Source organism: Monodon monoceros, unplaced genomic scaffold (assembly GCF_005190385.1).
Source record: "Monodon monoceros isolate NGI ecotype Baffin Bay Population unplaced genomic scaffold, NGI_Narwhal_1 Super_Scaffold_20, whole genome shotgun sequence".
Classification (NCBI taxonomy): domain Eukaryota; kingdom Metazoa; phylum Chordata; class Mammalia; order Artiodactyla; family Monodontidae; genus Monodon; species Monodon monoceros.
This window is the reverse complement of record NW_021703777.1, coordinates 34,820,447-34,834,130: the sequence shown is the minus strand read 5'-3', so window position 1 is coordinate 34,834,130 and position 13,684 is coordinate 34,820,447. Positions and strand designations below refer to the sequence as shown.

At 39.8% G+C, this 13,684-nt stretch overlaps 1 protein-coding gene across 1 annotated transcript in view; it reads left to right on the top strand.

Annotated features, from left to right (window-relative positions):
- Positions 1-13,161, top strand: part of CPE (carboxypeptidase E) — a 108,582-nt gene extending 95,421 nt beyond the window's left edge. The window contains exons 6-9 of the mRNA XM_029236056.1: positions 2,516-2,655; positions 7,777-7,876; positions 10,443-10,561; positions 12,142-13,161. Of these exons, the coding sequence (XP_029091889.1) occupies positions 2,516-2,655; positions 7,777-7,876; positions 10,443-10,561; positions 12,142-12,240 (458 nt within the window). The 3' untranslated portion in view covers positions 12,241-13,161. The remainder of the gene's footprint in view (positions 1-2,515; positions 2,656-7,776; positions 7,877-10,442; positions 10,562-12,141) is intronic.
- The last annotated feature ends 523 nt before the right edge of the window (positions 13,162-13,684 follow it).

Here is a 13,684-nt window from a genome sequence, read left to right as displayed (position 1 = left end):
GTTGTATGTTTCTGTGAATTTATCCATTTCTTCTAGGTTATCCAGTTGTTGGCTTATAATTGTTCACAGTAGTCTTTTATGATCCTTTGTATTTCTATGGTATTAGTTGAAATGTCTCCTCTTTATTTTCGGATTTTTTTTGAGTCCCCTCTTTTTTTTTCTTGTTAAGTCTAACTAAAGGTTTGTCTATTTTGTTTATCTTTTCAAAAACCAGCCCTTAGATTTGTTTATCTTTTCTATTGTTTTCCTGGCCTCTATTTCATTTATTTCTGCTTTGATCCTTATTATTTCCTTCCTTCTGCCAACTTTGCCCTTGGTTTGTTCATTTTCTAGTTTTTTGAAGTGTAGGAATAAATTGTTTATTTTACATATTTCTTTTTTCTTTTAAATGTAGGCATTTATCATAATAAACTTCTTTCTTAGGACTGCTTTTGCTGCATCTCATAAATTTTGGCAGGTTGTGTTTCTGTTTTCATTTGTTCAAGATATTTTGGCTTCCCTTTGACCCACTGGTTGTTCAAGAGTGTGTTGTTTACTTTGCTACATGTTTGTGAATTTTTCAGTTTTACTCTTGTTATGATTTCTAGTTTTGTAGTACTGTGGTTGGAAAAGATACTTGGTATGATTTCAGTCTACTTAAGTCTGCTGAGATTTGTTTTGTGACCTATCATATGATCTACCCTGGAGAATGTTTCATGTATGCTTGAGAAGAATGTTTATTCTGCAGCTGTTGGATGGTATGTTCTGTATGTCTGTTAGGTTCATATGGTATAAACTATAGTTCAAGGCCAGTGTTTCCTTACTGGTACTCTGTCTGGATGATCTATTTATCTATTATTGGAAGCGGGGTACTGAAGTCCCCTACTATTATTATACTATTGTCATTTCTCCCTTCAGACCTGTTAGTATTTGCCTAATATATTCAGATGCTCCGATGTTGAGTGTTAATATATTTTTGATAGTTATATCCTTTGATGAATTGACCACTTTATCAAAATATAATGACCTTCTTTGTCTCTTGTTTCAGTTTTTGGCTTAAACTGTATTTTGTCTGAGATAAGTATCACTACCTCTCCTCTCTTTTGGTTTCCATAAGCATGGAATATTTTTTGTCATCCCTTCAGTTTGAGCCTACATGTGTTCTTAAAGCTGAAGTGAGTTTCTTGTAGGTGCCATATAGTTGGGTCTTATTTTTTTATTTATTCAGCTACTCTATGCCTTTTTTTTTTTTTTTTTTTTGTGGTACGTGGGCCTCTCACTGCTGTGGCCTCTCCCGTTGCAGAGCACAGGCTCCGGACGTGCAGGCTCAGCGACCATGGCTCACGGGCCCAGCCGCTCTGTGGCATGTGGGATCTTCCCAGACTGGGGCATGAACCCATGTCCCCTGCATCGGCAGGCGGACTCTCAACCACTGCACCACCAGGGAAGCCCTACTCTATGCCTTTTGATTGGAGAATTTAATCTATTTACATTTAAGATATTGATAAGGACTTCCCATTTTATTGTTTTCTGTTTTGCAGTTCCCTTGTTCCTTTCTTCCCCTCTTGCTGTCTTTCTTTGTGAACTGATGATTTTCTGCAATGGTATGCTTTGATTCCTTTCTCTTTAGTTCTTTTTGAATCTACCATAGGATTTTGCTTTATGGTTACCAATGAGGCTTACATAAAACATCTTATAGCATAACAGTCCATTTTAAGCTGTCAACAACCTAACTTTGATTGCAAACAAAAACTTTACCCTTTTACCTCCTTCCCCGCACATTTTATGTTTTGATGTCACAATTTACATCCTACCATTTTGTGTATCTATGAACAAATTATTGTAGCTATTGTTATTTTTAATATTTTTAAACCTTTATACTAGAGTTAAGTGATTAATACACTACCATATTAAAGTATCAGAATATTCTGAATCTGACTATATACTTACCTTCACCAGTGTGTTGTATATTTTTATATGTTTTCATGTCACTAAATTAGGTCTCTTTGGCACTGAGCTGTGCCACCTTAGAGAAGGGGGTGATGCACACTCCCTTCAATGTGTCCAAGCTTGGATTTTTTTTTTCTCCAATGATGTGCTTTAACTTTTCCATTAGATTCCTGAGCTTCCACAAAGGCACTCTATTCATGGGTAATTGTCAAAATTGGTGTTCTTTGGGGAGGGAAGACAGTAGAAAACTCCTATTTCACCATTTTGATGACGTCACTCTAAGTCTTCAAAGCTGATTCCAGCATTGTGGAATGTGGCTGATACTTGCTTTAGCACTGTAAAACAGCAATGTGTTACACTAAATGACTGCTTAAGAACCTGAGAGAGTTTGTGCTTGTGAGGTGGTAACTATTTCCCAAGTATGTTGTTCCATCGCTTATGGTAGGTGATTTCACTTGCGATTTCCCACAGTCTCCCCAAGATGCATTGGTTGATACATCTTTTATTTGGCCCTCAGCAGAGCAGTCTGTGTAGGGTTTTAGTCACCACATGCATATTTTGACTTTTCATTTCTTTTTTTGGGCAGGAATGCAAGATTTCAATTACCTCAGCAGCAACTGTTTTGAGATTACCGTGGAGCTTAGCTGTGAAAAGTTTCCACCTGAAGAGACTTTGAAGAGCTACTGGGAGGATAACAAAAACTCCCTCATTAGCTACATTCAGCAGGTAAACACAGTCTCTAGCATAAAATGGGAGATTTAAGAACATTTAAACCTGGAGTACAATAGTTTCCTAAGAGGATCCCAGCCTATGGGACTCCATCTGACCCAGAATGAGGATGCTGCATTTGGAAAATGTGTCAGTAGTGATTCAAATAGGCTTTCATTTGTCATAGGTTTTGTGGTTCATGAATATTCACTGAGAACTGACTAAACTGGAGAGTTGTGGAGAAGTGAGGTGACACCCTACTTCCTTTCATATTGCACTAAGCAAGGGCAATCCTAGGATCCTCCTCCACCCTTATCACCTTGTCTCTCAGGCATCTGAGGCAGGACCAGAACTAGAATGAGGTAAGTGAGGCACCTGGGATGCAAATTTAAGGAGCCTCTCAGGGTCATGCAGGTATAGGATGTGAGTATCTCCTTAAATTCTGTGCCCCACATGCCTAACTTGTCTCACCCTAGACTCAGCTGGATCCATTATCATCTTCTACTCCCTCATCATCATCATACCTGAATTAAAAATGAGGAATCAGAGGCACAGAGAAGTTAAACAGCCAGAATGTCTAGTTCCAGAATCACCATGCCATGTTGCCTCTCATGACATAAGCTTAGATCTTTACCAGAGAGTCACTGTACAGAATTTGGGGGACTCTCACAATGTGTCAGAATAAAATACCTACCTAATCAGACTTAACCCAGGCCAGTGCCCTGATAGCCCTAGCCCTCTGTACCAGGTAGACACTGGCACGAGGGGCAGTGCTGGTGGGAAAGACCTAAGGACTCTTTTTTTTGCCTGCAGTGCCTTGACAATTTCACATTCCATTCTGTATGCGGCCATTTACACCCAAAGTCAGGGAGAGTGATGTTATTTTCACATGCTGGCAGGTAGTCCAGACTAATGTTTAAGCTAATTTAACATAAACAAATGCTGTTTGCATATATAGGTACATATAAACATATACACACGAACCCAGTGCATTAAAAAATGTAAAATCAGGGCTTCCCTGGTGGCGCAGTGGTTGAGAGTCCGCCTGCCGATGCAGGGGACACGGGTTCGTGCCCCAGTCCGGGAAGAAACCACATGCCGCGGAGCGCCTGGGCCTGTGAGCCATGGCCGCTGAGTCTGCGCGTCCGGAGCCTGTGCACCGCAACGGGAGAGGCCACAACAGTGAGAGGCCCGCGTACCACAAAAAAAAAAAAAAAAGTAAAATTAGCTTAAGAATTCTTTTACACATCTCACGTATACATATAATACCTTACCAAAAGGGATTATCATGGAATAGATCCACTGATGACAGACAGTGATTAAAAAACACCCATTACACAGGATTTTTTAAATCAGTGGGATCCTGCTGCATGTTAACATAAAAAGGCATTTTTCAACAACAAAACTAAGGATAATTAGCCATGTTGACCCTGGAACAAACTTAGTGGGTACCCCTGTAGAATGTCCTTTGAGGAGAGCTGTATTTGGATGGACCTTTATTTATTTATTTTTTTATTTTGCGGTACGCGGGCCTCTCACTGTTGTGGCCTCTCCTGGTGGACACTGCGCCACCAGGGAAGCCCTGGATGGACCTTTTAAGAGCAAAATTTAAACATATAGTTTTAGGCAGAGGAAGTAAGATGGGCCAATTTGGTGTGTTCTTTGCCTAGGTATCAAAGAATGCCTCCTTAATACAGTGCTTTTCATTTTATGTACATATTTGTTCAACAAAAATTAAGCTATTTTCATATCCTAGGTACCCTGTGAGGTACTGGGGAGAGTGCCCTCAAGAAGGCTTTGTATTAGTGAGGTTCAGATATCAATACCTAATTACAAGAGAGGATGATAAATGCTAAAATAAAGAGCAATGGCAGTACACAGAAGGGTCCCTAACCCAGTCCTGCCAGTTCAGAAAAGGCTTATTGGAGGTATGCTATAGGATTCCCTATAGTCCATGTCAATAAGATTATTACCCTGTCAACAATTAAAAAACTAGTTCAGCTGCTACTTAAGTTCTCTCTTAGTTCTTGAGAAAAAAATGCAATATAAAACAAAACCCAAATGTGTGCCGTTGGAAAGAGGAGAATGCTTGTCATATTTATGGTGGCAGGTGCATTAATTCATCTAAAAGCTGTTACAATTTATGTAAGAATAAGCTGAAAAGAAGAGGGACCAGGTCATACAGTCCTGTTGTATGCCACTTGGAATGAGAATTTGATCTGTCCACAGATACCTGTGACCCACCCTGGCATGACATCAGTGTTATGGTGCAGACTATATAGAAGCAGTAAGAGTGGTATTTGCAGTGAGCTCACACAGCTTGCCTCGGAGGACACTCTAGTTTAGGGAATCAAAGGCTGGCGGAAGATTAGTGAAGACTGCCAGAAGTTCTGTGTTGAAATTTCCTTGACAATGGAACAATATGGTGGTGGTTAATGATTGAACACCTGGGCCTAAAATCTAAGTGTGGACTAATTTTACAACTCGTGGAAAGTAGGTGATTAGGAGATCCAGTTCAGTAATTGGTTGAGAGGAAATCTCTTGCAGAGTTTTAAAGGAGTGTTTGCAGGAACTGGAACTGTAAAGTTAATTAGGGTGAATAGTTTGCTAAGAAGAGCTCCCACACAATAGCTTTGGAACCACCTAGTTCTCAAAATTTCCAAAGAATTTTTCAAGAATGGTTCATGAGCACCTGCATCAGAATCATCTAGATTCTTGTTAAAAACGAGTTTCCTGTACCAACACCGAATCACACTCCTAGCAGGGCAGGACCCCAGAGTCTCCATTTCAGCAAGCTCTCTGGGGGGCATTTAAATATTCGAGGATTTAAGGGCTATTGACATAAACAGTTCTAGTAACAATGAAGAATATTCTGGATTTTTTTTTAAAGCCTTGGTTGATTGAAATGTCCTGGAATCTGGGGAGAGAGAATTATAGGAAGGACAAGTGTAGTAAAATAGCTTCCCCAGGTATGAGTGAAATTTGAACTTCTGGGATTTCTTTTGCAAAAGTCATAAAGTGACAGTATTTTCTAGTCTGCATTCCTGTGGAGTCGTGACAGCCTATAACACTTCAGTTGAGATTTATTCCTACAGTGGAAAATTTCAAACAGAAATATTGTGCTTCACAATTGGCATATCAGAGATAGACATTTACTTATTTAACTATTTGTTAATCACATACTGTAATTTAAGTCTTGGGTTGCAGAGGCAGAAAAAAGTAAAGTTATGAATATTAACTGGGTATATTTGTGCCTAATGTAGGTGCATTATATGTTTTTGAAATGATTGATTTATTTTCCAAAGATGAGGAAGTTTAAAACTTTCATTTCTTTAAGGTTCATAATATATCAGGATTATAGTGCCTCAAGATGAATAAATTCATCTCCACAATTTTTCTGATCCCAGTGACTTTTACCTTGTGAATTTCATTCAGAAAGCTAACTTTTCTTGTTTCCAGTGGCTAAATTTCAGCCTCTTACAATTTTGGTTAGCTAATCCATAGGTAAGTCTTGGGGAAAAGTCTAAGAATGTCTTTTTGTTTTAAAAAAGTGTTTACTCTCTTCTCACTATACTGGTTGCCATTAAAATATTATTTATTATTACTGACAACATGTATAGCTTTTTACCACTGGTAAATTGCCTTTAGAGAAAAGAATTGTGTGTTACTTTTATAGAGTTTCAGAGGTTTTGCTTTTTTAAAAAACAGCAAATGGGGGCTTCCCTGGTGGCGCAGTGGTTGAGAGTCCGCCTGCCGATGCAGGGGACACAGGTTCGTGCCCCGGTCTGGGAAGATCCCACATGCCGCGGAGCGGCTGGGCCCATGAGCCATGGCTGCTGAGCCTGCACATCCGGAGCCTGTGCTCCGCAACGGGAGAGGCCACAACAGTGAGAGGCCCGCGTACCACAAAAAAAAAAAAAAAAAAAAAAAAAGCTAATGAAAAAAGAATTTGCTGATATCCAGGGCTATCTCTGATAAAACATTGTACCACTGCCAAATTTATTCTCCAGTGACAAAGGGATACATGAGACTTATTCTGCTTTCTGTAGGGAAATATTCAAATATCATCAGTAGCAAAAGAAAATTCATTTTCTGGGGCCAGATGAGTGAGGAGCAACTGGAGCATTGGGGAGGGGGATGTTTTGTTAGGTAATCAAGCTTAATAGATTATCATTTGATATTTCAGAAGCAGTACCTTCTCAGAGACCTTAAGTGGCTCTCCGTCACTTCAAATACATATTGACTTAGTTGAATTATCATTTAAAAATAAAGCTGTTTCTGGGGCTTCCCTGGTGGCGCAGTGGTTGGGAGTCCACCTGCTGATGTAGGGGACATGGGTTCGTGCCCCGGTCCGGGAAGATCCCACATGCTGTGGAGCGGCTGCGCCCGTGAGCCATGGCTGCTGAGCCTGCATGTCCGGAGCCTGTGCTCCGCAATGGGAGAGGCCACAGCAGTGAGAGGCCCGCGTACCGCAAAAAAAAATTATAAAAAGAAAAAGAAAATAAAGCTGTTTCTGTAGTTTGCATTGCAGTAGTTAGTTGATGACAGCAACTTAATTCACGGGCTTGTCTCAATAAAAACTCTTCCATTTTATTTCTAAACCCAGTTTTCAGTTAGTAAGTTCACTGACCTTTCATGCACTGATTATCAACCAAAATGATATTATTAATTGGTTTAATGCAAAAGTATTCACAGTGTATATCCTTTCATCTAGAAGTAAAAAGTATTGAAGGGCTGTAATGTGGTTATCTTTTTAACTGACAGCTGCCATATAAAGTATATGCAAGTGACCAAATTTAAAATAGAGAGAAAGCAATGAAATGTGCTAAGACCAGAACTGTTTTACACATTGACAGACCTTTTTGTTTTGTTTTTGTTTTGGTGGTTTGGAAGGTACTTCAAAGTCTTCTTTGACTCAGAACAAGATATCAGTTTTCAGGGGATTACTTCTCATTTGTCTGCTTGCAGAAAAGCAGAGTAAAGAGTACACAGAAAATTCAGTGGCTTTTTTTAGCCTGTTTTGATTCTTAAACAGTGGGGATCTGCAGTATTTTGCTAGAAAATAAGAAGATGTTTGATTGAAGCATGTTTTTAGGTCGTTTCTAATACAGAATGTTTGGTTGTTCTTGACCATCACAGATACATCGAGGGGTTAAAGGATTTGTCCAAGACCTTCAGGGTAACCCAATTGCCAATGCAACCATCTCCGTGGAAGGAATAGACCATGATGTCACATCTGGTGGGTGTTCTCCGCCGTGATCGGAGGCTCTAGTATTGCACACGAGAGCGTGGTTACTTCTTAGCATAGTTATACTTCTTACACTGTTCTAAGCAAAGCAATTAAATGCGTCATGTCTCTTTACCCCGTCTCTCCCCCCAGCTTTGATCTAGTTAAATTTTTTCTGGGGAGCAGGTCAGGCAATTACTTAGGATGGCTGCTGCGCTTAGAAATTGGGGTGCAGCAGGTGGCGCCCTTTCCTCAGCTGTCTCACCCCAGAGCTGTGAGGCGGAGCCATCTGCGGGAGTCTCTGCAGTTGTCGAGGCAAAGGAAGATGAACCAGCTGGAATTAAAATACCGATCTCTTCTAAGAAGTACTAATGAGCTGTTAATTGGTGAACCTCAGGAGGGAGCAGAAGAGTAGGAAGGACGGTAACTGCCAGTGTATTGTGTGTCTAAGATTTCCCATCCATTTCTTCATTTAATCTGTATCATAAATCCAGATGTATTCAAGACTGAACAGGATGTTACAGGATTGAGGTTGATGTTAGTTATTTCTAAGTTTAAAGCCTCATTTCCATTTTCCTACTTTGGGGAAAATGATGTATTTTCCCGGCAAACCTACCTACTCTTGTTAATAAATATCTATCCAGCTCATTTTAGTGTAACTCTCATTTGTTGGGATCTTTAAAACAACAACTATATCTTTTTAGCTATAAACTCTACATGTTTGTAGACCTTAGCATTAATTAACCTTTAGTGCCCAAACATCCTATACCATTACCTGTTTCTTAACCTCCACATTTATAATGTGTATTTTTTAAATTCTGAATATTTGTTCTCTAAAACTCCATTTATTTATTCATTAAACAATACTTATCAACACCCCATGAAGTGCCAGCCCAGCTTCCAGACCAATATGCCAGAACCTGTGCCAAGTTATTGCTCCCTTCGTCCCCAGGGAGGGGCTCCTGAAGGACCCAGGCCATGTCCCCTGTGGCCACAAGTAACTGCTTCTGTTAACTCTAGCGTAACATACAAACATTATTTTCTCTGCATTCCAGATGTGAAAAATTTAGAAAAATCTGGACGTTGGGAATAATTATAGGTAGAAAGGAATGAAATCTGAGGAGTGGGCTCTGGGACACTGCGGCTTTTCTAGGGCAGGGTGAGGTAGTAGGGAGGGATGAGCAACGGGGTCTAAGGTGTAGAGAAAACCCAGTGCTTTGTTCAGGAAGGCTGGAATGTTTCAGGAGGGAGAGAGTGTGAAAAGTGTCAGGAATGAGGCAGAGTGGAGAATCTTGTGGATAAGGCAGAGTGGAGAGTCTTGATGAGTCTATTTCAGTGGACCAGCAGAGCCCGATTGGGGAGGGTCTAAGGAGAGAGGAGGAGACACATTTGAAATGAAGAGTAGACAAGTCTTTCCAGAGATTTTGCTGTAAAGCAAAGAAGATAAATGAGGCACTAGCTGAAAGGAGATGTAGAGTCCAGAGGTGGAATGGAAGAGATGGTGATGGGGGTTTATTTTTTTCTGATGGTTTCCACATTCACAATGAAATACAAAGTGAAGCATCAACAGGGTGAGGATGAAGAGGTTGCTTTACAGGTGTTAGGAAAAGGGAGACTGTCCACTAGGTCCTTGGTATTCAGAGTATGACCCCTACCAGCAGCTGAATTCAGCATCACCTGGAGCTGGTCAGAAATGCAGAAGCTCAGGTCTCATCCCAGAGCTAGTGAATTAGAATTTGTACTTTACCGTTTCTCAGGTGATTGATGCACACTAATCTAGGAAATGGGAGAGTGAAAGGGCTTGGGAGGAAGACAGGGCAGGACCAGGGCCTGTGGAAGGCTGGTGTTTGTGGACAGGAGACAGCCCAGCTTGGGTATGTGTTTTCCCCAGCCCCTCACAGCCACAGGGGCAGGCAGACAGTAGAGGAGGTGGGTGTTACTCAGCGCTGGTGGTTTGCCAGGCCTATAAGCAGGTGGGGAACAGCACATAGGTTGAAGGATATGTGTATCGTTGACTGGGGTGCCCAGGAACCTAAGCTGCTCAAGGAGAAGATGGGGGTGTGAGGGGAGGAATGGGAACAGAAGTCCTCTGGAGGGCTGATTGAAAATGCAGTTCCTAGAAGGCAGCCAGACCAACTATTCTGAGTCTTTAGAAATTTAAATTTCTAACAAGTCCCTGAGGGTTTCTGACGAGGTGCCTTCAGCCACACTTTCTGAGACTGACCTAGACTCAGACCACCGGGTCCTCACAGCCAGATGCTCGGCAAGAATCAAAACATGGTGCTAGATGGTGGGATCCCACTGCTTGGGGACTTGATATATCTGTTAACCTGTGTTACTCCTGACGTGATTATGATGATTCATCATATTAGAAGATTTATTAGATAACTTAACATTAATGTCTGTAAAATTGCTGTAAGTAACGACGCCCTCTAGAGAGTGTCATGCTCTTTTCAATGGAATTTCATTAAATTCAGTAAACATCTACTTTTAAAACAGGGAATCAAAATTGAACTTAGATGGCATAACTATGCATTTCATATATGTGCCTGTGACTTGAAATTTTGTTGCCCTGCAGCAAAGGATGGTGATTACTGGAGACTGCTTGTTCCTGGAAACTATAAAGTTACAGCCTCGGCACCAGGCTATCTGGCGATAACAAAGAAAGTGGCAGTTCCTTATAGCCCCGCTGTCAGGGTAAGTGATCGTGATAATAGCTAAAATGTATTAAGCACTTACCATGGGTCAGGCATGTTTAAGTGATTATATTTAGCTCTCATAATAATTCTGTGAGATAGAAGCCATTATTATCCTGTTATCCATCTGTTAAAAGATGAGAAAACTGAGGCCTAGCAAAGTTAAGTGACTTGCCCAAGGGCTCAGTGATTGATTTAACACCACTCAGTGTGAAGCTCTATTACCATTTCTCAGTTTTTGAAGAGATCCACCAGAAAATCAAATAAAACCTTAAAAAAATGAAGCTTTTATTTGCTGACCTTGATTTCAATCTCAATAATATTCTGTTCAATTTATCTTTTTATCCCTAGCACCTAGTATAATACCTTACTCAATAAGTATTTGGAAAAATAAATTAGGCCTGCAGGGTAAATTTAGGCATTAACTAAACATTTATTAAGCACACACTATGAGCAAGGTCCTCTATGCTAAGAACTATCAAGAATGATACCTATTTAAGTAAATACCATTTATTTTACTAGGAAGGTGGTGGTGATAAGACCAAAACTCCTTTAGAGAAGGATTTTACTATTGTTCTTGTATTACATTACTATGGAATGGCCTACAGAGTTTCCAATTAAAAAGCTTGAAAAGAATTTATTGTGTTTTTGTTTATGTCCCCAAAGTTTGGAGTATAAATGCTTGGTTTTGCAAACTAAATATCCTGAGTTTTTAACTGTTGCTTTGGTTTCGATTGTGTGTATGTGTATATTAGGCTGGATATGTATTAAAATCAGGAGGTAAATTTGGGCAAATAAAACCTGGACAAAAGTAGCTCCAGAGCCAGGTTGTAAAAGGTTCAACTATTTTGACCCTTAGCCTTTCTAGCCCATGTGAGTTCAAGGAGGTATTGAGTAGTCACTTTCTTAAATAACCACAGGCTCAAGTGGCCAGATCTAAGAACTCTTAGATCCATGTGGAATGGGGCATGGCTATCTCCTGGGCCCGGGGAGGACTGGGGTTTGGAGCTGCATATTTTGAATAGTCCTTTGTGCAGAAGTGTATGAATTCTCCATAGACCTGATGAGATGCCCAGTTCATAGGAGAGCTGAGTTCCTGGACTACTGGCCTTCGTGGTGGTTTGGAGATGTGTGTATTTCCATCAGTTTCTTTAGCAGATTCAAGGTTCTAGAAAGCAGAACCCTGTGGTTTGGAACACCAGGACACCGAACTGCCTTCTTCCATATTTCCCCAGCTTTTAGGAGAAAATTCAAGGTTGGCAGGAGAAGCTCACTGAATAGTCAAAGGCAGAAAACTAATTATAAGTTACATCTTTTTATGGGGGAAAAACTGCCTTTAAACAATCTGCCTCTAAATAATCTGCTTTCCAATAATTCTAGAAAGCTATTAGATCAAAGCACATTTGAAACATAATGGCTTTTGATATTTTTTTTCCCTAAAAGTGTCTTGTTGCTTATCATGAGTAGGTTTTTTAGGATACACTTTAATTCAGGTGGCTGGATTCAGCCTATTTTAATAAACTCTAAACCTGCTGTTCTTTTCTCAGTTTGATAACAATATATCCTTATTTTCTCCTTTAGGTTGATTTTGAACTGGAGTCATTTTCTGAAAGGAAAGAAGAAGAGAAGGAAGAATTAATGGAATGGTGGAAGATGATGTCAGAAACTTTAAATTTTTAAAAAGCCTTCTAATAACTGCTTTTAATCTATATAATGTAGTATGATGTAATATGGCCATTTTCTTTTAGATTTTGTGCAATTAATATTTAACATTGATTTATTTTTTAATCATTTAAATATTAATAGGCATTACTTAAAATAGACTCAAGTAAAAATATAAGAACTTGGTCTATAATGTTCATTTTCCTACATATAAGACACAGAGGACCATAGAAGAGATTTAAGTGATTTTGCCATTTTAGGTGTAGATGCAATAGTCCATGTATTATTTGCAATACAGAACTTTTTGAGTAATTCTAGCTTTTAAAAGTTAGTGAGTCCTTTTAATGTAATTGGTGACAATGTCACATAATGAATGCCATCGGAAAGGTCCACAGCTATAGCTTGAGTTGTGAGCACTCTACTGCAAGACTTAAACCAGACCTGTGTAAATTGTCATTGTCTTTTGTGCTGACTAGCTATATAAGCATGATCTCGTTAATGCATTCTGTAAACATTTAGCAAGAGGTTTTATGAAAGGAATGGAAATTGACTTCTTGCTTGTACATATCGGAGCAATACTGTTATATTATTCAGCTGGCTAACACTGCCTCACAGTGTAGGGTTTCTCTTGGTTGTCAATTGTCCCAGAATTGCATTCTGAATGATTAAAGATTAAAAAAATCCCTATGATTTATATTTTAATTCTCTATGATTTTTGGTCTAGAGTTGCGGTCTTGTGATAAAAAACATATGTATTCCCTTGAGAGTGGCCTCTTATTGGTTCATCCTGTATATTTTTAAATTTATTAAGTGACTGTTGTATGCCAAGCACAGTGCAAGCTCTGTGTATATTATTTTGGTGGACAAAAGGTTCTGATTCCATGGATCTTATGGACCAGTTGTGGACATAGACTTTAAATAAATATACACACAAATGAATATGTAATTAAGCATTGTGATGAGTAAAGTGACAGGAAGGACTAGTGTGTGGAGAAAGAGAATGTCATAACAACTTAATTTAGAGTGGATGAGGGGATTCAGGGATGGCCTCCCAATGCATGTAAGCCCAGACCTAGGCTATGAGTAGGTGTGAGCAATGCAGAGTTACTGAGTGTAGGGGTGTGTGTGTGTGTGCATGGTGGTGGTGGTATGGTTGAGCAATGCTCCAGGTACAGGTTTTTGATTAAATAGTGCTAACCATTGTAATAATAGACCCCCAAATATATACTGGCTTAAACACAATAGAAGTGTGTTTCTTACTCAGGTACCTGTACTGGGCAGAAGACAGAAAGATGAGATTGCTTTTCTCCCCCAGTCATTCTGGGTCTCATTCTGACAGATGATCTTCCATCTTCTACTTGTGGCTGCCAGAGTTGCCTGGTGGTCATCTCCATTGCAGACAAGGGGAAAGGGGAAAGAGCACGGAGGAGCATGGAGGGGATGTCTGTATGGGCCAGGCCTG